The sequence below is a fragment of the Cryptomeria japonica genome, chromosome 4 (assembly GCF_030272615.1).
Source record: "Cryptomeria japonica chromosome 4, Sugi_1.0, whole genome shotgun sequence".
Classification (NCBI taxonomy): Eukaryota; Viridiplantae; Streptophyta; class Pinopsida; order Cupressales; family Cupressaceae; genus Cryptomeria; species Cryptomeria japonica.
This window is the reverse complement of record NC_081408.1, coordinates 620,644,985-620,672,062: the sequence shown is the minus strand read 5'-3', so window position 1 is coordinate 620,672,062 and position 27,078 is coordinate 620,644,985. Positions and strand designations below refer to the sequence as shown.

The following is a 27,078-nucleotide window of genomic DNA, read 5'->3' as shown; positions in this document are numbered from 1 at the left end:
ACTCTTGCAAACATTTTACAATTGATCACCTTGTGTCCAAAATAATTGCAAGAGAAACAATAACCATAAAAAAAAATGTTAAACCTCGTCATATGTGTGTGCTTTGAGATAGGAGGCCTCTTGAAAGCATTCTTTCATATTTTTTATGGTGAATTCTTTGTGTTGTCCATGTTGATCTTCTACTATTTTTCTTTTGTAGACTTAGAACTTTGATCTTCTCCAAGACCAACTCCACGTTTATCAGTAGGTGTTTTTTGTGAGCCAATGAATTCATCCAAAGGCATGGAACTTTTTTAATTTATCTTCTAATGATTTAGATGTGTTAAAGATTTATCTAACTTTCTAAGTGAAACTATTTCAGCTTCAAGTGTCTCACAATTTTTTTCCTTGAGCTTGAGCTGATTTCTAATTTCTTATTCTATTTTATTTGTTTCTTCAACCTGAACCTTAAAACCATCAATTTGTTTACTTCTTCAAGAGATTGAGATAGCTTGGTCCTTGTCTCATTCTCTTCTTGTAACAACAACTTCAAGTTCTAATTTTTCTTTCTAAGCCTCTTGATTTCACTAAGAACACTTATTAGCTCTTCTTCAAAATTCACTTCTCCTTCCCCTTCATCAAAATAACCTTCATCTTCTTGATTTTCAGCGTGTATTTCTTCTATGGCCATGAACAATATTTCTATATGTGAAGATTCTTCATCACTAACATCGGAAGTAAAACTTTCTTCTTTTGAATATAAACTTTTTTTGTATTTCTGAGACTTCTTTTCTTTTCCCTTATACTTCCTTCTTCTTGTTTAACTTATGAAAGGCAACTTGCCTATATATTTACCAAACTATTTCTTCAACTTTATCATAAAATGTGCTTCATCATAATCAAATTCTTCATCAGAACTTTCACTAGATACACACCCCTTGTCTTTTCCTTTATTTGAATCTTTGAAGGTTGCCTCCCTTTTGGATGAAGAATCAAAGTTTGTCCTCATCTCATACAATGTTAGAATACCATCAAGCTTATCAACAGTCAACTTATCAAGTTTTGTCATCTCTTCAATTGTTGAAACCTTTGCATCAAATCGCAAAGGAAGAGACCTAAAAATTATCTAGACTACAACAAACTCCTCAACCTTTTCTCGTAAACCCTTGAATAAAGTTAACAACTTCATCTACTCAAAAAAAATAAGCAACAACATTTTCCTCTTCTTGCATCTTGAGACTTCCAAAAATTCTTCTATGCGCATGAAGATTTTTTTTTCTTAACTTTGTTAACTCCATATGTTTTTTGAAGTGTCTCTCAAATGTCATTAGTTGTATCACAATGTATATCTTTTACAAATTGTCTCAGACAAACGAGATAAGATTGCATTCATGACTTTTGCATTGTTATTAAAAGCCTTCTTCCCCTCAACATCCATTGGAGGATTTGAAAGAATTATGTAACCAATCACCACACTTCCAAACATCAAAACCAAGAGACATCGGATAAGCTCGCATTCGCACACTCCATAATGCATAGTTGGAACCATCAAATAAGAGTGCTCTATTTGCAGCAAGACTTTCAAGACCACTCATGTGTGTTATCAATATCAACCTCCAAACGTTTAAGCTTTATTTCCGAAGGTAGCCTTCTTTAATACCAATTGAAAAGTACACATAAAATAAAATACTGGTGGGGTGAATCAGTGTTTTAAAATTTTAAATGCACAAAACCAAATAAGACACTAGATTTCACGTTGAAAACCTTTTTCGAGTAAAAAACCATGACACAACAGCTTTCATTAACAAATGGGCACCAACCCAAATCACAAAAATGAGCACCAACTTCAATAAGCTTAAGCACCTACTCCACTCTTTTACATACTCAAAAATTACTTAACTTTTTAGAAAGATCTTCACATTTTACATTCAAAAATCTTGTCATATTCACATAATCAACTCCATTAAGTATCTCTCAAATATAAGCTATATAAGCTCCACATACATATATGACCATGAACTGAAACAATACTTCCACTTTTTGTTCTCGTTCAAAACCACCATATACCATGAACTATACGTAACACATAGCCTTCAACCTGTCCCCATTCAAAACACAGAAGCTAATTACCAAAAACAATTCTTTCGAAGAATAATAATCACTCAAGGATTGCCTACTGTCTCTCGCATATATCCTAATCTCTTTACTCACCCATCATCTATTTCAAACTTTGGGGAGTCCACCCTGCTTTTACTAAATCGGCAGTTAAGTAATAATCATAAATATATAGGAATTGAAAGCCAATCGACCAATCCAATGAAGAATACAGATTTTTACTTCTACATGGTCAAGTCATTCTTTGTACACGACCTCCAAAGTCTAGACTTATATACAACCCACCCAATATCCTGAATTTTAAAAGAAACTTTCTTACACAAACTTGAGAAGTCAAAGCATTCCATCTCGAAAACGAGAACATCCACACAAGCACGATAATGGTTTTTTTCAAAGCAAGAGAACTCCGATTAAACCACCAGCATTAAATACAATATTGGGAGTGCTATCATTTTCTCCTTGAAAAGCGTCTGATACAAATATTCAATTCATCAAAAACTCTCGTTTGAATCCAAAAAACAAGAGCTCTAAAAATCGTCAAAAGTCATAACGCACCACTCATGTAGTTCCCAAAGGTAGACTCCACGAAACGAAGTGTGCAAGAAAGACATATAGTTGACAATCGAAACATCCCACTTTCACACAAAAAAAGCTTCTGACATTATCGCACCAAAATAGAATGGACAAATAAATAAAGCGGTCAAACCGGCTATACTCCTTTTGCCTATGCAATGCCAACGTTACCAGTCAAACTGACACAAACAACAAATGGGAAAATGGGAATATTCAAACGGTTACACATGAATATCCATGCCACCGAGCTAGGACTTTCAATAAATATTTCCCAATGAAATACAATCCTCCCTAGTAGATAAAAACTCGGAAGTTCAAATATTTGTTAATACTTCGACTCAAATAAGCACCATAATGAATATTCAAATAGTGATGTGTCAATCATATAATATGGACAAGCAGCCAGCTCGAGCCAACACCTAAATAGCTCAACCGACACCCAAATAGCTCAACCAAACAGCTCAAACTAATAATTGCAATAAAACCTTGATCAAAATCCTTTGGCATCAATGACAAAATATCCAACATGATATCCATTGTACGTGTTATTTATTGTTTTCTTCCACCCCAAAGAGATTCCTGACAGACCAGAAACGTGAGATGACTGCTAGCCATCATTCTTTTTAAAATTGTATTTTTTCTTTAATAATAGAATTTATTAATACAAGTTTTAAAAATAGACATGGGAACAACTCCTAAGAACAAATTTGAGTCATGAACACATCTAATCAACATCAATCACTTTGCAAAACATTCCTTTTGACAATTAAATATCAAACTCGTTTTTCCCTTACAATGTGATAATTATGATGAATATATTGCAACTTTGTTTGCTTTCAAGTGAAAATTTCAATCAAATAACAATGTGGAAAACCCACGAGAAAAGCATAAATCACTCCAAAGTGATTATTACAGCACTATTACCATTATTTGATTGAGCCATCACTTTACTGAATAATTTTAATATATTAGTTTCTGAATCTAAAATTCAGTGACTCGCATTAATACCCTAACCTAGGAGATATAAGCATGGGTTAAAAATAACTGGACATCTTGTGCAAGAGTAGTTGCTGAACCATGATAACAGCCTGCTGCTTTGCCAGGCTATATACAGAACAATCTGCAGGTACAAAAAGTGATGAAGGAATATAAATACCAAACAAATAACTTGTATGACTTTCATCTTTGATGCTTTTTTGGTGCCTCTGATTCAGGCGAAAATCTTAATCCAAACATGTTGGTTCCAATAAGATTGGATTGAAAATCATGTCAGCATCTTAAGTGACAGTGGAAGAATAAAAAAGCAGTTCTTGTATCAGATGATGATGTCTTCAATACGAGGTTTCAACAGCCAGGAAAGAGCCCCAAGCAATAAATTAAAAAACATCAGGATGAAAACGTCCAGGAATTGAGCTTCCTTCTTCAGCCTTGCGAAGATGTAATGTCAGTGCATAGTTGTTCAGCTGCATGGACACAGAGGAACGAATCAGTTAGCAATGTAGAAGGCAAGAGAAACATCGGCACACTTCTCCAGTCAAAGGCTCATTAAATATCTCAAACAAAAAGTACAAAAATACTGTACAATATTGCATAGATACCCAGTTTATTCACAGCCATTTCTTCACAGTTTATACATCTTGCCACATTGGCTCTTCAAGGCCATGCTTCAGTACCGATGACAAAATAACACAAAAAAATAAAGTAAAATTACACAATTTGCTAGCCAACACCAGAACTGCAAACAGTTATCACCCTAAAGGTGAAAGACAACAAAATTCGGCATTGCCCGCATAAGCAAATGCATGCTTATGTTATTGACAAGCTTTATATTTGCATAGTGTACGTTGAAAAAATGATATAAATAAGTGCATTCATCAGTTTCCAAATTCTACAGTTTAATATTATAATGTTACATTGTTTTACACAGATTTATTATTTTAATTTTTATCCAAATGTAAATTTGACAACATTTCATGGCCTTCAAGTAATCTCTGAACTTTGTAATTCAAGCATCTAAAGAGAATTATGGTGACTAACTACATCGTTTTCTCAATTTTCTCACCTCTAACGTCTTGACCCGCTCCTGGTATTGTGCAACAAGCTGATGTAGTTGCTGCAATTCTTTTGCTTTCTCTTCTTGCTCCAATTGGCGATCATGTTGAATGGATACAGCTCGTTTAAGGATGCTATTTTCATGAAGCAACTCTCTCACCTGCTCTTTAAGCGAGGTAACTTCCTGCATTCATAAAAATATATAAATATATTAATTTGCAATTTAAGAGCAATCAAAATTAATTTGTATGACTAAAAGCCCAAAAACAACTTCACCTTATAAAGAACCTCAGCAGTTGCCCCAGACCGGGCCATGACAGTCTTCTCAAATGCCTCCAAGGTCCTTGATGCACGAGCTCTTGCATCATCCAAATCAGATGCATTCTTCATTTCTACAACCAGAAATTCGGCCCACTCCACTCCATCAGCAGGAAAGCCAGATTTACCATTTAACTGACCATACTCTAAACTACTAGAGTTCCCATCACATGCTCGTTCAGATCCAGGCCCTAGGACATGCATATAAAGCAAAAGTCATTAATCTGCTATCAAAGAGATGTATTACCTTATAGCATCTCCTTACAAAAAAATAATAACAGGTGTCAGTTGTCATTACACAAATTGATCAATTGAAACCAGACATTTTAGAGTATGCTTGGCACCAACCTTGGACTGGCTGGCTATCTGAATGAAACAGACCATCAATAGCAGGAGACATGTTCTGATCAGGTGGGTTGAGGCAAAGGTTACTCAGGCTCTTGATGGCATGATCCATATTTTCATCACAAGACTCGAACACTTTCTCCACCAGCTGAAAAACATTTTGTAAAAGTGGTTATTTCAAATGCACACAACTAATTCAAAAAACTCAGCACATGATCCACAAAATTTGAAAAGCCAGTTATATACTAGTATAGATATATTAAATACATCTAAAAGATGCCAAGAGATATCAATATAATTTCATATAATATAACATAACAAATTAATTATAAATCAATTATTAATTTATATATTAATTATTTTTTAGTTTTTTTAATCTATCATATTAAATAATAATATTTGATCTGGAGAGTTCCATGATGCCACTAAAAAAAGTTTCCAGCGCTCAAAAACATCCCAGTTTTTTTCCCAGCAAATCGGCCAGTCTACACTTAGTAATGAGGTAGCGATCACCATGCCCTAAGGAAACCAAGGTTCATGCCTTAGAGGTAGCACTGCAAACAAAGAAGAAAGCTGAAGCTCTAATTGATGGCATTTCAGCTACAGAGATTAAAAGCCGTAATTTCCTGGGCCCTCCCCACCCCCATCTAAAGTGGCGGCTTCTGTCTGTGTCAAATACTAGGCTTTGCAACAAACTCCACACAGGCAGTTCTTCTGGATGGTCCGGTTTCCAAACTTACTTCTAAGCGTTCCATAGAGTTCAAGGAGAGTAAGACCTTCCCAAGTTGATAAAGAGAACATCCATGTTCAAAAGGCTGGTTCTTGGTTCTTGGTTACTTGTAAATCCCCTTCAAATACGGTTAACCTACTCAAGGGAGGCCTGTGGTTTTGGGTAAGGCATTCTTAGGTTTGAAATCGTTGATTTCTATAACTTTATCATCTCATAGAATCTTTTCCTATTTCTCCAATTTGGGTAAAACATCCAAATCTTCTTCTTCACTTTCAGACTAATGAATGTCTTTCCTCAATTGGAAACTCTTTCAGGAACCTAATCTATATCCCAGATTCGAACCGATCAAGGTGTCATTTACCTTAGTAAGAATTCTTGTTAACTTTGATTTATCAGATATTGCTAGAAGAAATTTGTTTGAAAATCGGCAACAAAATTTGCAAGCAGCAGCTTAATTATCAAGGAATTTCCTTCAAATGTTGATTGCGTTTTGCTACAGGTCACTTGGCTGCACATTGTCCAAAGACTTCTCACTTGGTTCATTGTAAGGCCTCTCCATGGTCAGGTCCTTCATGGATTGGGCCTGAAGCACAGCATCAAGGGATTGTCTCTTAACTGTGATGAGAATAACCTATAAAAACCTTATTCAAATAATACCCCTTCATACTCTCTTGTAGCTTCCACTCAAGATTTCATAGTCATATGCAACTAATGCACAAAAACTTGCGGGGAATAGTAAATGGGAATGAAAAAACACCTATAGCTGCAAACAAGTTACTCGATTGGCAAAGTACAGCTAGTAAAGCCACAGCTAGAACACACTCTCTAAGTATAGGTACCTTCAATCCATTCAATGACCTTTATTCCATTTTGCACACTCTTTTCATAGACAAGCCTTTTCAAAGAGGTACCTTCTCCTATTAAACATGACCTTTGTATTAGCATGCCTAAACATTTTTACATGCATCAAAACCCTAGCATTCACGGTCTTTTAAAGTTGAAAAACCTTGTTGCAAAAGCACCTTTGATCTATTCTTAACATGCCTTTACTTTATTTTCCATGTGCCTTTCACACACAAGCCTTTGCTCAGGCACATCTTCACCTCGAATGCACACCTCTATTTAGACTAATCATTTGCAAGGTTGCCAAGAGACCAATACTAGTACTTGTATGGGATACTGGTATCAGAACTGGTATGACTATTTATGAAAACAGGAGACGAGGAGTACTTGAAGACACCATTTCTTTTTGTAAATATAATTTATTAAATTTAATAATTTCCACAAAATATCATAATATAGAACTTTCATAACAAAAACAGTGGTAATAATGTCAATGTCAAGGAGTCAAAAGAGTTTACAACTCACACTACATATTTGATATTAGATAGTCATTACATATTGAAATTCAGAAATCTTAATATCTTGATAGGCTGATACGCAAACAAAAAACAAAAATCAGAAACCTATTGTCTACACTTCAACATTTTGATTATCCATATCAAGATCCCCAGCTATGATGCTCTCTAGATACTCATTACACTCAAAGTCAGGTTCCTCTAATGGTAGTAGAACTAGGAGTAAATCATTAAGGCCATTTGCTTCAACCATGGCAGCAATCCTCCTTCAAGTGAAATTTGGTCTTATTTTGCTCAAGGACCCTCCATGTACCCAGGATCTACACGAAGACGAAGTGAACTATGAATGCACACCAAGTCGTCTACTTTCTTTTACCCTAATCATTTCCTCTTTAATGAATGAATAAAACCATAAGTACTCCAATTTCCCTCACAAGATGAAGAGTTGTCTACTTGTGAGAGCAATCTTATTGCAACTGATTACAATTCAAGGGTTTGACCTCCATGGTTCCACCACCACTCTACAAGGTCTTTGCTTGCATATCATATAAAGCTTCTATGGAAGAAAAATCACTATGCCCACATAAAAACTTATTCCATTGACTCTCATAATTGAAGCATCCTCACCTTGGACAAAAATCTTTTTTATTGCAGCCCAAAATCCCTTCATTTCCTCTCTATCCACATATGGAGCCCTCTTATTGGTCTTTTGCATATTGTACCATTTAGGATTTAAGACATAGGCAGCATGAAAGCGTGTGTTAAGTTTGATCCATATTCCATGTAACTTTTTTTCCATCAAAGGATATAAAGAAAGATCTTTTACATTTATATTTTCTTGAATCTTTCACACATGAAATCTATTTCCTCATAAATTTTTCCCAAACATGGCTTGTCTGAATCTAAAAATTTGTTCAGCTCACATATGGGCCCAATAAAGTCCTCAACATATTTAGCATTATCCCAAAAACAGTCATCAAGAACCATACCTCTCACCTCAACTACAGTTTCTGATGTTGATTGTCTCCAAGCTGCCCATGCATCACTATCTACTATGGAACACAAAGCTCCTTGGAGCTCACAAATACGGTCAAGAAAAATACAATAAGATGCAAACATGTATAAGCAAATTTGAGAAGTTCCACCTTGGCAAATTTTCAATAATTGGCTTGTGTGTGGTGATGGTTACATATGAACATCTATATTTTTCTGCCCTTTTCAATTAGATTTGAAATCCACTAGAACTTGCCAGTATCTTTGAGTGCATTATTTGACAAAAGCACACAACATGGTGACCAAAATATATGCCTATATTCTTTTACACCAACATACCTATTGCTTTACAAACAAGGACAACATCAATAACAACTTGGACTAATGTGATGACCCCACCTCCTCAATGTTGTCACATAGCTGGTTATGAAGAAACCATACCTTTTTTTCTTGTCCTAAACAATCTATTGCCTTCAAAAAATAAGGCCCCCTGATGCATATTACCATGATATTAAGTAGTGGACAATTTCTAGCATCTATCCACCCATCCATCACAATACTACATCCTTTTGTAGCCCACACTCTTTTCATTGGTGCAGTTTGTTCCTCTAATCAAATCTTTTCTTTATCGATTAGAGTAGTGTGAAGCTTTTCATACCCAGGTGGTTTATACCCAACTGGGCCATTACTAATAGTTTGGACCATATCTCCATAGAAAGGTGAGCAGGCATCAGTAAACAATATTCCATTTGCATAAAAGAAGTGTACTATTGTTGCATCAACTGCTTCTCGACTTTGCATATCAAACAGTCTACCAGTAAGGTTGGAGTTGTCAATGTGTGGTCTCTTGTGAGAATGTTCCACTAGTGCATCTCCAGAAGACATATCTACATCTGACTCTATTTTATTTTGAGTTGCATCAATTCCCCCAATCGTTGAAGCATGCGAACTCAGATTAGAAACTTTCCCATCAAACCTTTCTTGATCCCTCACAACATCGTATCATTGTACCTTATTTGGACGAGGGACAGCATCATATTGTTGCACCTCATTTGGAAGGGGACAACACCTTTTCCAAGTTTGTGAAGGAAATGAGCCCTCGCCCTCATGTAAGTATCTTGCCATTATATTGGACAAAGCTTACATGTGATCATGATTGTCTTAGGGGGTGGAAGACGCATCTCCCGATAACCATGATCCTTTATATTGGTGCACCTAGGCTTCTTAGCACACACCAATAAATTATCAAAGATTTTTTTATTTTCTATTTTCATCTTAATCAACATGCCTTGATTATCTACTTATCTTGTACATACCACTACTCAAGGAAGAAATGATCCCTTCTATTGGTGTATCAAATCTTTTTCACACACACGCATACTCTTTGACCAAAATTAAAAATGACCATTGAGTTTTTGGACAAATGTTCAATATTAAAAACACGTAGAATTTGTTAAGTTGCATATTGCATATTGTTTTCTCACCATGTTAGGTAGGCATGTCTACAAAATTAAATGGGGTTCTTGAGCATCGATGCCCCATTTTTTGACACCCAACCATTGTAAAAATAAGTATGTACAGTGTTCCACGGGGATGCATCCCCCCCCCCTTTTTGGCCGCGTCTCGAAGACGAGGATGTCTTCGGGACGGGGGGACGGGGACGCGACGTCCCCTGCCATCCCGCCACCATACCCAAGCGTCGCCGGAGACAGGGAGACATCTAGGTGTCTCCCCGTCCTTCGAGAGACGTGCAGACGTCTCTCAAGGGACGGGGAGACGTCTCTCGTCGCCCCCAACTCTATGCAATGTTTAAAATTAAAAAGTGACTTTTTGGGGGTTTAAGGGGTAACCCTAATTGGACGTGGGCCAATAGAAAAATAACTCCCGACGCCTTTATAAATAATAAAAGTATTTTTGGCCTCGCGGGGCGCTGCCCCTTGACCCCGCCCTATATCGTGACATGGAGCGCGCAAGGGGCATTGCCCCCAAACCCCCGTCGAAAAATATAGGGGGAAACAACACCGATAGAAGTAGGTAAAATTTAACTTCCGAGTCTGATTAGGCTCCATATAACAACACAATTAGCATTGGAGAAATCTTGGTATTTAGATTTAGTATTTCAAATTTCCTATAGTTTCATTTGAAATGTAATTCTTATACTGTTATACTATCATACATCTTTTCAAAACTAGTTTTTCAAGTACTATATGTATATGTATATGTATAACTATATCAGCACCACCACCACCCCACTGCCGTCCCCAAACTTAGGCCCTTGGTCCCCCCCCGTCTCCCCTTCCCCAACGCAGGTGGAACACTGAGTATATATCAAATAACCTTTGGTATATTGGTTAGACTGAATAGCTCACAAAAAGATCACCAAGGATAAAGTCTTGTTGATTGCACAGGCTCATAATATTTCAAAGAGACGAAACCAAGATCGTGCTCCTAGAAGCTTTAGCAAAATGGATACCCCAATCCTTGGCACTTAGCCAAACTAGGTCAAGTATCCATGCACCCAAAATAATTTGTTCTCTTAATACCAACAAGTTGCCAATAAAAATATGGAAGTTATATGGTTAGCAGGAGACATCTACGGTACCAAATACTTGGCTGCATACGTCCCTATTTGCAAGGGACATTCCAACAAACACTCCCAACGTCTCTTGCACACACCCTGACATCTCCTGACCTCAAATGCATGAAAAAGGTAAAATATAAAAACTTAAACACAAAACGCGAACCATCACATGTCGCAAGGAAGCCATACACGCCACAGCAAAGCCATACACACCACCAAAAAAGCCATTCAAGCCTACGAGAATGGAGCAAGTTCCCCCACACTTCATCTTGTCAACCTAACAAACAAAATTCGTGCCTCTTAAGTCTAAGGTATTAACTTCTTACATCACTTAATTGAAATGAAATTGAAACATTTATTAAATTAATTGTTTGAACACTGAGCCCGAAAGTTTTTTTTTAATATTATGCATTTCACATAATCTCAACATATTTCAAAGATAGTAAAATCAAACAACACAAACCTTTGTTGAAAATATTCATATTGATGACTTGTTCTACAAACCAAAACAATGATAGGCAATAGTCTAAAACCTATGTAAGAAGTTACTAACAGATTTTAATTTTATGTGACGCGCTGAAAAATTGAAAATGACAAAACTTAAAACATGGTTCTAATTGTCGTTAATAAAGATGGACATGGAATTCTACACAAATACATTTTTGTCACAAGCCTGATACATTTGTCAAACGATTCTATTTTTTTTTATTTTTAGTGTAATATGTTAGGTGGGGGAAAACACGGCTTGTACTCATTGTGGAAGTATTGCGATCGTGTTATGGGGCCGAAAGGTACAGGTGGAACAACCACAATCACATGCAAGCTTTGTCCAATGTCATGGCAAGGTACTTACACGAGGGTGAGGGCTCATTTCCTTCACATACTTAGAAAAGGTGTTAATCCTTGTCCAAATGAATGACAAGGGCAACTACTACAACTCAAAATCAAAATAGAGAGTCATAGGTAGACATGCCTTCAAGAGATGTACCAACAGAACATTCTCACAAAAGACCACACATTGGTAGCTCAAACCCCATTGAAAAACTTTGATGTGCAAGGTTGAGAAGCAATTGATGTAGCGATTGCACACTTCTTTTATGCAAATGGAATACCATTTAATGTTGCTTGCTCACTTTTCTATGGAGAGATGGTCCAAGTTATCAGTTATGGACCAGCTAGGTATAAACCAATTGGGTATAAACCACCTAAGTATGAAAATATTTGCACTACTCTAATTAATAAAGAAAAGATTCGATTAGAGCAACAAATTGCACCAATAAAAAGAATGTAGGATACAGAAGAATGCAATATTGTGATGGATGAGTGGACAGATGCTAGAAATTTCCACTACTTAATATCATGGTAACATGCAACAAAGGGCCTTATTTTTTCAAAGTAATAGATTGTTTAGGGCAAGAAAAATATTCGGAGTTTCTTCATAACCAGCTATGTGATGACATTGAAGAGGTGGGGGCATCACATGTAGTCCAAGTTGTTACTGATGTTTTGCCATACATATATTTTCAACACCATGTTGTATACATTCATTAAATAATGCACTCAAAGATATTGGCAAGTTCCTGTGTATTTCAGATCTCATAGAAAAGGGCAGAAAAATATAGATGTTCATTGTAACCATCACCACACACAAGTAATTTATCGACAGTTTGCCAAGGTGGAACTTCTCGAACTTGTTGATACACGTTTGCATCCTATTTTATTCTTCTTGACTATCTTTGTTAAGTCGAAGGTGCTTTGTGTTCCACAGTAGTTAGTGATGCATGGGCAGCTTAGAGACAATCTACATCAAACTGCAGTTGAGGTGAAAGGTATGGTCCTTGATGACCAATTTTAGGCTAATGTTATATTTGTTATGGATTTTATTAGGCCCATATGTGAGGTGATCAATTTTGTAGATTCAAACTATGTTTGGGAGAAATTTATGAGGAAACAGATTTCATGTGTGAAAGAGTCAAGAAAATAACAGCTGCAAAAGATCTTTCTTTATATCCTTTGATAGAAGAAAAGTTGCATGGAAAATGAAACAAACTTAACACACCCCTTCATTGTACTACCTATGCCTCAAATCCTAAATCATCTAATTTACAAAAGACCAATAAGAGGGCTGTAATGTCCCCTACTAAGTTTAGGCCTGTTTAAACCATGATTAATCCATCTCAACATACTTATGACTTCAACCAAATTGATTAGGAGACAAAACTATCTTAAACATTGCATTTCCCAACTCCTTAGATACTGACAGTCATAACAAAGAAAGATAACTTCTTTCTGCTATTGAATTAATAATTCAGTCTGATTTTTAATCTCATATTTACTTATTCATTCCTATATATATATATATATTACTAGAGAGCAGCTCTTATAAAATATTATAATAATTATAATCAGTATATTAATTCCTATAATTATATTATTATTAAGTTCTGCAAAAGAACATTATAGTGCGTCCTATACTAAGCATTCAAATTATACACATCCCCATGCATACCACCAAAAACAAGGATGTTACTACCTGTAACTTAATAACAATTATGTTCTGATCTGATCGATGATTCGTTGGGTATTCATATTTCCTTTATAGTGGCGATGATCAATAAAGGCCTAGTCCAAAATGTACTATTGCTGTCTCAGATTGATCACTTATTGCTTATGTGATTATTATATTACTATTCCTAATTAAATTTTTACGTTCATGCGATCTGGTTATCTGACCAATAGCGGGTTACGTCTACTTAGGTCTGCAAAGTATATATAAGTAATCTCCATTCCCCTCCTCATTGGAATGATATTGATGTCTCTTTAATAAGCAGCGAAAAGATGTGAATGTGAACAGTTGCCCTTCCGACATGAGATCACATCCCATATGAAAAGCTAACTGACGCTAATGATTAGTTAATTAACATAAGCATCTATTATCCTTCCTTGGCAGCGAATATGGGAATGCTTCTACGTGAATCGCTTGTTATTGATGATTATATTTACTTATTAATTATAACTGATGTTCATAATTAATCATGCAACCGGTCTTTTGGTTTGATAAGGAATATCAATTGGTTTGTTGCTGCCAACTATAATGTTAATCCATACTTTACCAAGTTGATTATTCTTTTCATCCTATAGATGTCGTCTCAGGGAATATATTGGTTTATTAGTCATATCGTTCTCAGTGATGATAATAATCTCCATTTCTCTCAATACTTCTTGGCATCTTTGTGTGTGTTGCCTGATCAATACCTGACCTTGTCAAAAGGAAATCGTACCTCTTCTTGGAAATCGATACTTTTTATCCATATATTCTAATTCGTGTTTTTTGCTGGGATCTGTTGTGACCTTTTTCACACATCGTCCCATTGCAAATAGGGACCCTCCTTGCTTTTGCTTTTCAGGGTTTTGTTAGAGTCTCGCAACCTTCTCGGTGCCCAATTTTGTGAGTTTTGAAAGGTCCGAGTTTTGGAACAAGTCTAATCAAGTCCACCTAGTAACAGAGTTGCACAACTCCCCTCAAGTCTGCCCTCATGGTGTATAAGATTGATCAAGTTTGCTCACACTTGGTGCATAGATGTCATGAAGTCCACTTTGGAAGAGACTTGGCTTGGTCATGGAAGCAAGGAGGTCCGCCCATGTTGTGGTGCACAAGTCTCTTGAAGTCTGCCATGTGGTAAGGGCAAGGACATGACTAAGTCCGCCTTGAAGAAGATTGAATATGGTGCAAAGGATTAACCAAGTCCGCCTAGGACTAGTTTGCAAAGTGGAAGACATTTCATAAAGTTCACTTGCCCATGGTGCACAAGTTCCATGAAGTCTGCCCACATGTGAAACACATTTCAAGTAAGACATGCAAAGGTTTGATAAAGTCTGCCTAGCAATAGTAGAAGGCTTTGAAGAGAAGTGAAAGACTCTTGCCAAGTCCCCCATGTAGATGGAGAAGAGGTTCTTCCAAGTCCGCCCTCATTGCTTGATAAGATGGAAGACATTTCATGAAGTCCGCCCCTAGAAGAAGAAAAACATTTGCTAAAGGAAAATGAAGGAGATGAAGTCCACCATGTAGATGGAGAAGAAGTTCTTCCAAGTCCGCCCTGCCTTGAAAATCTGATCAGCAAGCAAGGAAAATATTTAACCAACTCCACCATGGTGAAGGAAAGAAAGTTTCAAAATTCAAGCTAAGGGAAAGAAGAAAGTTTTAGAAAGTTTCAAAATTTGGAAGAAGAAAGAAAGATGGAGTTCAATTCATGAACTCAAACTGAAAATAGAAACTTTCTCAAGGAACTAAACTCAAACTAGAAACAAAATCAGAACTTTCCCAAGTGACTAAGTTCAACTGAAATCAAAATAGAAACTTTCTTAAGAGACTAAACTCAACAAAGAAGCAAGACATGTCTAGGTTCGATGAATGGAAGAAAAATAGAAACAAATCCAGTTCAAATTTGGAAGGGCTGATTAGATTTCTAATTGCAAAATTTGAACTCTTTAAGAATGAATTATTCATTCATTTCTCTCATTCCAGCAGTTTGAATTTGGAGAGCGAGACACTTGAAGAAAGATAATTTCAGGTTTTCTAAAGCATTTTTCAAGGCCTCAAGAACAGTTCGAAAATCTTCTAAGGCATTGAGGAGAAGACAAATAAGGATTTTCATCTATTTCTCAAGGTGACCGGGGTATTCTAGTTTGTTTCCTTACCTTTTGATGAAGATTCAAGGCATCTTCAATGATTTTCAATCTACTTTTCAAAATTTTGGAAGAGATTTTCTAGGACTTAGTCTGATTTTCACATATTCTCCAGAATTTGAATCTGATTTCAACTTTAATTCACAGATTTTGGGGATAGAGTTTTCCGTTTTCAGGCTTCTTGAGGACCAATTTCAATTCCAAATTCTCAAATCAGATCAAGTTTTCAAGGGTTCCCAAATTTCTAAGTGCTTGCAACCTGTCAAAAACTCTTAAGTTCTGAGGAATTGGAAAAACACAGCACACTCTACCATCAAACCTTTGAAATTTACACTCAAAGATAAAACCTTAACTTAATTTTCTTTTGGTTTTGCAGATCATAGATGAGAGCTAAGGCGGGATCATTGCAAAAAACACAAATGGAGTTTCAAGCCAAATTCAGAATTGAAGACAAGTCCACAAGTAAGGTTTGTCCGAGCATAGAGATGGCCAAAATTTGGATAAGGATGAGAAATACTTCACAGGAAAAAAATCCAATTTCCTCCATTGTGGCGAAAACACAGGGGAATTCTTCTCAAAATTCAAGGCATTTGAAAGAATCTCAAAGCATCAAGAAAGAAAAGTTCTCAGACTTGGTGAAAATATAGAAAAGAATTTTGGATTTCTTGGGGGATTTCATCTACAATACCAGACCTATGGAATCAATCAGGACAACTTCTTGAAGGATTTCATCTCCTGAAAAATTAAAGACAAGCTCCCAATCAAAATCAGATGGTGACAAGAAGAAACAAATATCCATACTTAAAGACAATTTCTTCACACAAATTGGAGAATTCAGGGAAGACATCCAACACGCTAAGGTGGTGCCTCGTCATCTTCCAACCAATCAGATTGTTCCAAGTCAACACGTCCAAATTCAATGAACCTGACTTATCCACTAGAGATTCTAGAGGGCACACTTCACAATGCAACAACCTTCTATTTTTATTGTTGGTTCATATTTAGCAAGAAAGACAAGTGTCCCCAAATGTAATTTTTTCATTGGTCGAAGGGTAGTTAGTTGTAACAAAGCCTAATTAGGGTTTTGATATTTCAATCTGGGTCCTTGATCTCTGTTAGATCTCGGTCATTCAAACTTTCTGTGTGCCTATATAAGGTTGTCTCCTCTCATTTGGAGAGGGTGAGGTTTTTGAAATATTGTTGCGAGAGGTCATTTTGGATAATACAGTGCTTGTGTGCTTCTAGGCCTTGTAATCTCTTTTATCTGAATGATTAGCAAGGTTTTCAATTTCTTCAGCACAATAGTTTAGATATTATTTCATGTTGGTAGATTGAATGAAAGATTTGATAAGTATTGATTTGTGGTGTGTCTCCACTCATACTTTTGATGAATAGATGATTTTTATTCATTGTGCAAAGTTAGTCTGAGCTTTCCATTTTGTGTATGCTTAAACTTTCAATCATAAGCACATTCTTTGAAGATTGCATCCGCTTTGTGTAGTTGTCTTAAGTGAGGCGAAGCAAAGTGTGGTTTATTGAGTTCACCAAATCAATACCGTCTCTTGAATTCATAGGAGCAGAGTAGACTTCTAAACCCTTATCCTTTTTATCCTTTTTGAAAGTCCTAATCCGAAAATCCAAAAAGAGAAGATCATCAATCGATAAACCCATCTAAATCCCAAAGTTGTGAACAATTCAAACGTAAGTCCCTTTGTGTATTACCAGCATATCACAATGCCCATTAAACTTATCCACATGTCAAGATCTGACAAAAGAAACCTTGCAATCGCCATATGATCTTCTTGCAATCTTAGCATAAGCGGTGATTTTTCAAGAGAGGATAGAGTGTCTTTGGACATTTTATTCTAAGTTTAGTGAGTGATAAAACAAACACCAATAGGATCCTCTCCTTAGAGAATGGCTTTAATATCCGTTTATATCTCTAATCGATAATATTTTTGGAGACATGTTCTTTCATAATAGACTGATTTATTTATTCCAATTGTATCTCTTCATAAGAATCAATTCCTTTCATACTTAATGATTATTAGTTGTGCCTTGACTAATCGCATATGTTTATCATGATCATTGCTTAGCAATTGCTGTCTACCAATCATTCAATTAGTGAATTGTCTTTTGTAATCAACTCCTCCTTTAATGGTTGACCTCTTGTGTCTTCCTTCTCTATTATTAATATTAAATAATAATATTAATAAATAAACAAGCATTTAATAATTTCAATTAATCTTTCATTAATAAATATTATATTAATAATAATTTCATTTAGGTTTTATATATATATAGTGATCAAGGAGGGGACATGACAAGGGCTCCATATGAGGATAGAGATGTAATGAAGGGATTTTGGGCTGCAATAAAAAAGATTTATGGCCAAGGTGAGGATGCTTCAATTACGAGGAGTCAATGGAATAAGTTTTTGCATGGGCAAGATGATTTTTCTTCCATGGAAGCCTTATGATATGCATAAAAAAGGAAGACCTTACAGAGTGGTGGTGAAACCATAGAGATGAAACCACAAAATTGCAATCATTTGTAACAAAATTGTAGAGATAAAAACCCTAAATTGCAATCATTTGTAACAAAATTGCTCTCACAAGTAGCCAACTCTTCATCTTGTGAGAGAAATTGGAGTACTTAAGGTTTTATTCATTCACTAAAGAGGAAGAACCTAGTGTACATTCATAGCTCACTTCGTCTTCTCTCTCGTGTAGATCCTTGCTACATGGAGGGTCCTTCAACAAAATGGGACCAAATTCCACCTGATGGAGAAGTTGCAGCCATGGTTGCAACAGATGGCCTTAATGATTTACCACCAATTCTACTACCATCAGAGGAACCCGAGTCTGAGAGTGATGAGTATCTAAAGAGCATCATAGCCAAGGACCTTGATATAGATGATGAAAACGTACAAGTGTAGACAATAGATTTCTGATTTTTGTTTTTTGTTTGCATATCAGCCTATCAAACTATCAAGATTTCCAAATTTCAATATGTAATGATAATTATATATCAAATATGTGGTGTGAGTTGTGAACTCTTTGACACAATGACATTGATTTGACATTTGTGTATTTGAACTTTAAAGTTGATGTTAATCTTTACCAATGTTCTTGTTTTAAAAGTTCTATATCATGATATTTTCTAGAAATGATTAAATCTAATAAATTATATTTTTTTTTAATGGCATCTACAAATACCCATCTCTTATTTTCAAAATTAGCCATGCCAGTACTGATACCAGTTCTTGTACCAGTACAAGTACCGGTCTCCTCACAACCTTGGTTTTATCATCTAAACAAAATGAGAACAAAATAGATGTATGTAAATTAGACCTATACTCTAAGTATATTATAGAGAAATAAATTATTTCAAATGTTTGGATATTTATATCAATAGATCATTGGCCAATTCGCTAATGTATCCTTCACTTTTTTTAATTTACTTATTCTTGCATGTGCACAACAAACAAAAGGTAAAAGTATCGACAGCATTAAAATAAGGTTTGTGCCCCTGGAAGTGAGAGATTAAACCATTCTGGACAGCGAGGAAGGCATTGATTTTTACACTATTAATTTGAGCCTAAAGTTTACTTATTAAACCATGACATTTATTTATCAAACCTTAAAATTTAATCCTTTATCCCTAAGTTTAATCACCATTTAAATAAGGGTGAATCCCCGAGCAACAGATAGGAGAGTGCTATAATGTCAACAGAACTGCTCCATTTGAATTTAACCAAGGATATTATGCACTTAATCCCTTAGAATTTATGCATTTAATCCTAAAATTTATTTATTCGCCACTTAAATAGGGCTTGCATACTCAGGAGCAACAAATCGAAACCCTATGGCTAGGTAAACAGAAAAGTGCTTTAAATTTCAGATAAAAAGCTCTATTTAAATTTAAAACTCGATTTAATTTTTTGAACCCATAAAATTTAATTATTTAACCCTGGAACATTTAAACAGGACTTAAATCCTCAATCGCAACTTTCCCAAGCGCTGGGATCCGGTAGAATGCTCGAATTTTTAAATAAACCACTATATTTGAATTTAACCCAAAAAAATACTATAGAACCCTAAGCTGTATTGATTTAAACTTAGAAACATCGCCAGAACTTGATTAGGTTTCGATCCACATGAGCAAACGATCGAAGCCGCGAGAGAGCTCTGCTTTTCAAAAAAATCGCTCCACTTGCCTTTAACTCTATAATATATCTATTAACGCACGCAACGAGCGTATTTGTTTTTTTAACCCTAAAGCCAGAGCTTATCTATGGAGAAAAGAAAATGCAGCAGAAAAGTAACTGACCTGAGGATCCATGGCGGGGAAAAGCGCAATAAGCTTTGCCAAATTATCAGTAAGAGGAGAAGGAAGGGACGGTGTATTTGTTATTGAGGAATAACGAAGTCTCTTGGCGACAAGGGGAGGCGATCCCTCGAAAGGCGACAGACGCTTCCCACAGACTGCTGCAGACATGGCAACTGCCCAGATTCGAACCCTCGCTGGTTGTAACCCCCTTTTCTTTTCCCCCCCTCTCCTCTTTTCCCTTCTGCAACTGCAATCGGCAAATTGCTACGATGATTATCTGATCGATTAACTCCAATTAATTAAAAAAGGAGAAGGGGAGTGAGAAATGAAGTCTCTTGATAATTTGGGGATGTGCAGGAGAAGAAAGGTTGGGCATTCATGGTTATCATCCGGCGGAGGATTGGGACATGATTTTTGTAGCCTCCAATTAAAGATTAGACGGGAGATCAAAATGCAAAGTCATATCATAATTTGCAAAATGTAAGAATATAAAAAGCTCTTTTCTATAATTATCATGTACGGGTAAACATATGGGAAACCGCTTTCAGCTTCAGTGCGCTTTACCAAATTTGCGTTTAGTATAATCTCTCTTATCAGAATTTAACATCGGTTGGGCTCTAAAGTCAAAAGTTTTCGGGTTCTATCGACGTTAATTATATTTAACTAAAAAGTTTTTTATTTAAGTTGTTATGACTTTTGTCAATAGAAAATACAGTTCAGTAAAAATAGATCAACATTTTGAAGTAGCATTAATAATTAGTAGATATATTTAGTTTTATAATAAGGTTGTAGGAATATGCGAAGGATTTTGGTTTTAAGTGAGAAAATGAAAATTTTGAAATTTACAAGGATTTTGTTGTGCTTTTAGGATTGGATGGGCTCCCATTTTCCACAAAAGATAATTTTCTATTGGACATGGGTCTATCATTATCTCCTAATCAAACCCTTTTGGAGATTTTGGGATGTGTTGTTAACCCCCTTCCAAAGTCTTATATGTGAGGTCATCTTTCCAATAAGTCAATGGCTAAGAAGGATCTTCAATAGGTGAATTCAATCAATCTTGGGCCGCTCTTGTCCAATCGCCTAGCAAAAGCGGTACATCTTGTCCTAAAAAAGACAAAATTGGTGCAATCATTACCATTGTTGCATCTCTAAGGACTCCATCTCTAGGAAAATCTCTATTGATGTCCTTGATGTGGTGACCTAGAAAGAAATAGCAAAAATGGAGATTTTCTTGGTAGGAAAAAATTTAGGTCAAAGACCCAACATAAACATCATTTAGACTTGGAGGATGAAAAAATGGAAGCCCAAAGGTTAGTTCGGCATATTAACCATGGCTAAACACTTTTTCTTATTCTTTTATTGCTACAACAACTTTGGAGAACTCCTTGGTTGGTGGTCTCTAACTTTTTGGTAAATATGGGTCAATCTAGATTATTCATTAAGAAATGGTTTTCTTGCTTTGATCCTGCAAAGGAAACATCAATATTGCTCTAATTTAGGTGCATCTTTTGGGTCTTCTCTTGGATTTGTGGGAAGAAGTACTCAAAAGAATCACTACCTCCTTCAATCAACTTGTTGTTATAGTTTTGGTCATTAAATCCTATTAGGAAATTAGTTTTTTCTTAGACATGTGTCTTTGTCTTTTTAGATTCTCCAACTCCCTTGACAATTTCTCTAAAGTCCAAATTCAATGTGCATGAACAAAGCTTGGTCTTCAAAAGATCTCCTTTTGTATTTTTTCCTATCACTCTCCTGAACATGTGGCAAAGGGTTATCCAACCAAGATCAAGGAAGTTACCTCCATTGTTAAATAAACTAAGAAGATTTCTCATGTGGCTTCCCAATCAACCTCCTATAATGTCTCAATAGAATATTTTACCAAATTATATATAATAAAATAAACTATAGTAAATCTAAAGTAGCATGTGATGCTCAAACCCTCATGAAGTTATTTTCCAACCTAAATTGAAACACCCATAAAAAATATCACAATTACCTAATCAATCTTACACCTAATGTTGATACCTTTTGCACAATAAGTTATAGGCCTTATTCTATTGATATGACTAATTATTTTTATATAAAAATATGATGCAACAATGGCAAAAGATGTAGTAGCAATAGAAACAACAAAATTAAAAACATACTTACAAACTTACATTCAATAAACTGTATAGAATTCACCCAAACTTCCATATCTCACAAAACTATTGGAATAGAACATTCCCAACTACTAAGATTGATGAAGAACAACAAAATGTAGCTACAACAACAACACAATAAAACAAACTAGAAATATACTTACAAACCCTCAATACACAACATAAAAATATTCAATATTCAATATTTTGCTCCAAACTTAAATATAATACCTATAATGCCTCTCACATGTGCACTTTGATAGTTTTATTTTAGATTGATATTCATATAGTTATACCTATATATTTTATTTGGGATTCTCCATTTCACCATTCTTTTTGTATTAACATCGCCATTTGGTGCAGCTTGTGAAATTTTATAGTAATACTACACTATGATGGATTATGTTGTTATCTTACCATTAATTATGCATGTGTACACTTGTGCAATTGCTTTCATGATTATAATGGTGTACCCATTTAGGGATTGTTTTCATGATTATACTTAGTCAGAGTTTTGGGAGCTTTCTCTAGTACTTGTTCCTCCTTCTCTTTTGTGTCTTCCTCTTCTTCTATATAGTTAGTTTCTTCTAATCTGCAGTCCCTAGATTATTGTGTATTTTGACTCCAAACTTCGTCTACTTTAACATTTGTGCTTTCAACCATCATCTTCAATCTCGAGTTGTAGCATCTATAGGCCTTGCTTCTAGTTCAATAACCAAGGAAGATCCCTTCATCACATCTTGAATCAAACTTTCCCAAGTCTCCTTCATTTTTTTCAATATAACATTTGCTTCCAAAGATTTTAAAAGATTTGACAATAGCATATCTTTAATACCATAGTTCATAAGGGGTTTTAGAGTTGTTGACCCTCAGTTGCACTCTATAAGAATATAGACTAAAGTATGAATTGCTTCTTTCCAATATGCATTAAGCAAATTAGCATCACTTAACATTGTCCTTGCCATCTCTTGAATTGCTTTATTCTTTCTTTCCATTACACCATTTTGCTAACAGGTCTTAGGAGCAAACAAATGTCTCATAATCTCATGGTCCTCATAATACTTCTCAAACTCATTTGAAGTGAATTCACCACCTGTATTAAATCTCTAAAAACTAATCTTAGAATCTACTTCATTCTCAACCATAGATATGAGAGATTTAAGCTTATCTAGCACTTATGATTTGTCTCTAAAAATGTAACCTATGTCATTCTAGAATAATCATCATTAAGCAACATAAAATACCTTTCACCATTGAGTCCTTGTGTCCTTGTTGGTCTGCATAAGTCAATGTGTATCAGCTCCAAGGGTTTTGTAAAAGAATACTCCTTGTTCTTGAATCTTTTCCTAGTCTACTTTCCCATTTGACATTCTTTGCATAAGGTGCTTGTAGGCTTGATGGTCCTTGGCATATCTTTTGTTGCATGTGTAGAGTTGATCTTCACCATGTTGGCAAAGTTGATGTGACCCATCCTTTTGTGTCATAACCAACATTCACTAATTTGAGTCATCACACAACTTCTTCCCTTAAATTATTTTAGATGATAGACATTCCCATCAATCTATGTTCCTTCTGCAACCAATCTTCTTGAATTACCTTTCCAAATTTTACAACCTTTGTCATGAAATGTGATATTACATCCCTTGTTGCACATCTGACTAACATTGAGAAGATTATGTTTCAAGCCTTTAATATAGATAGCATCCTCTGTCTTGTTCTTTTTATCAATTGATATTGTTCTTTTTCCATAGATTTGGGCAGACCCTTCATCACCAAACTTAATTGAACCACCATTTCACTTTTTAAGATTGATAAATTTCCCTTTCTCACTAGTCATATGATGAGAGAACCCGCTATCAATCACAAAAGCATTTGCTTCTTCTTTTGCATTGAAGGCAGTCCACACAATCATTGATTTTTCACAATCTTTGTCAATCTGCAAGGTACCAGACTTTTACACTTTGCAACATCACTTTTTGTCACCAACTTTCAAGGCTACGAAAAGTGTTCATTTGAATCATCAAGATCCATCTTCTGAAGAACAGTTGCTTCCTTGGAATTAAGACTTCTCTTGAACCTCTCTCTTTTATTGCTATCCATTGATTCTCTAAAGGTACGTCTAGATGCAAAATGACCAATTCTTCCACAATTGAAACATGTGAAATAGATTACCTTTGTACTTGTTGATTCCTTTCTTCAATCTTCTTACAAAGTTTTATGATCTACTTCATCAAAGTCATCATCCTAATTAGCAACACCATCTTCTACCTTCTTACTAGCCTTCAATGTTGCTTTCCTTTTAGGAGCATCTTTACCAAACTCTCTCATCTCAAAAGCAATCAGAGCACCATATAGTTGATCCATTAAGTATATATCCAGATCCTTACTTTCCTCAATAGAAAATACCTTATGACAATGAGATTTAGGAAGAGATCAAAGTACCTTATTCACAACTTCATCTTCTTTCAATTCAGCATCAATAGCTCTGATGCTAGTTACTACTTCATCAACTGAGAGCATACAGCTAGCAATGTCTTCATTCTCAGACATCTTCAAATCCTACAACTTGCACATAAAATTATGCAACCTAAATTGGTTTACCTTATAATCTCCTTCATAAATGCTATTAAGTTTTTCCCACATCTCTTTAGTAGTACCACAGTGCATCATCTTCACAAGTTCTAAATCTACTAATCGACCTCATGATTCATTCCTTACTTTGTCATTGTTTTCATATGACCAAATCTCAACTGCTTATGTTGGAGTGGGAGGAGGTGTATAACCATCCATGACTAAGTTCCAAACTCCAAACCCTAAAGAGGACAAATATCCTTCCATTCTTTCCAAAATGTGTGGTTCATTCCATGTCTTGTGAGATCCATCTTGTGCCATCCTGGACCTTTCCTTAAGCGATTAAGCTTCCTTAGAGAAACTTGGCTCTAATATAGATTGTTAAACACACCCCAAAACTGAGAATGGGGGTGAATCAATCTTGAACAAAACTTAAACTTTTAGCACAATTCAAGTTTCAAACCTTAATATAATTAGCAACAAAGAAAGATAAAACAATTAACACCAATGCAAAGGAGAACACCGGATTTACATGAAAAACCCAAGAAGGGAAAAACCACAGTGAGAGCCATCTCACAATGTAAATGAACAAAATTAGAAATTTGTTTTAAGGCTCACTACCTAAGGAAGCACATTGCTCATTTAATGGACTTGTTGTTGAAGTTCAATACCTTAGGGCAAGATACAAAATATAAAGACATGCTAAAGAGATTCACTATCTCAGAGCAGGATACATGAATATTTGAATGATAATGAATGATCCTTCAGCATCACTGCATCTAGCAATCTCCTTAGAATGTAGTTGCCTTGACATATTAACTTAAGCAACCATTTGGCAATTAAGCTCAAAACTTCCACCACACACCTCTGCTACTTGAATTTCACATCTTTCACAATCCACACAAGTCCACACCACTTGCAATTGATTTGATCTTCTATATACCATCCACATCATCTCAAAAACTCCAATTAGGCTGGTCAAAATAGGGGATAAGCAATAATCCCAACAAGTGGACCCAAAAACATAATTGCAATGAACGCAGTCCAATCCAGGAAATAGAGACAACCTCAAACATCTCAATACATCATTCAATGTGGCCCCAAACATAAACCACATTGGCGCACATCCTCCAAAGTTAGCAATAAGGTAACATGTAGATGAAACGTGTAGCACATAACCAGTCGGCCCAAACATAACTTCCAAATGAATTTACTCAATGTGGATCACCATGAGACATAACAGGGCCCAAAAATAACTCATCACAACCTCCAATGTTAGCGCAAACCCCAAGATGCATAGAGCAAGCAAGAGAATAGACCTAGTCATCCAAAAAAATACAAAACACCCTAAATACCAACATCAAACAATATGTGACACCAAAAAGATATACCAGTGTCATGCAGACCACATAGATGCATTCCTTAAACATCCAACAACATTCCCAAATACTCATTCCATACTATCATTCCAAAACAAGTTGGCACAACCAATTTGATACAGAGTTCTTCAATTACAAATGCTCAGACAACACAATTATGAGATAAAAGAATGTCAAACATATTTGTAGAACACTTCATCATCTAAAATCTAAATCGAGACACTGGACAAACATTATAAGCATGTCCACCAAGTTGCAACAGCAACATCAATGCAGAGAAATGGCGAACATTTTTTGGACTAGTCTTGACAAACAAGCATCTTGCCAACCTACTCTATTTACCAACACCTACTACAACACCAAGGACCTGAAAAGATATGAGTATAATGTCCAAAAAGTATACAAGTTAAACACAAAACTGAATGACCATATCATCCAACGTCCACAAAGTATACAAGTTAAACCCAAAACTACAAAACCATATCATCAAACGCGGAGGAGCGTGAATCATCATTCCCCCACAATCTTCAAAACAATTTCTAGAGACCAAAACAACTTTGTAGCATCATTTGCTCACTCATAAGCAATATTAGAGATAAAATATCATCGCGATAACAACTCTACTAACAAGTAACAAGTCATGAGCCTCTCATCACCATCACTGCTCTCAACATATCATCATTATTTGCACCATCATAATGACTTCACAACATACTGAGTTTAGACATTAACACCAAATAAAAGTGGGTGTCCAACCATGACAACACATCCAACAATGTTCATCATATCTTTACACAATTGCACGTGAAATCAACGACAACACAACACTGATGGTTGACATCAATGACAACAATCTCCAACAAAGCCTATATGTGGAGCCATATTCCATGAAAAATTCCTTCACAAATTCACAACTCGCTCT

The 27,078-nt window shown here is 35.6% G+C and overlaps 1 protein-coding gene across 1 annotated transcript; it reads right to left on the bottom strand.

The window, feature by feature from the left end:
* Positions 1–3,390: 3,390 nt before the first annotated feature.
* Positions 3,391–20,649, bottom strand: LOC131037697 (uncharacterized). The gene is made up of 5 exons (XM_057969881.1): positions 20,063–20,649; positions 5,386–5,530; positions 4,996–5,228; positions 4,730–4,903; positions 3,391–4,130 (listed from the first exon to the last, which is right to left on the bottom strand). The coding sequence occupies exons 1-5, from the start codon at positions 20,228–20,230 to the stop codon at positions 4,044–4,046; spliced, it is 807 nt and encodes a 268-aa protein (XP_057825864.1). The 5' UTR covers positions 20,231–20,649; the 3' UTR covers positions 3,391–4,043.
* Positions 20,650–27,078: the final 6,429 nt, after the last annotated feature.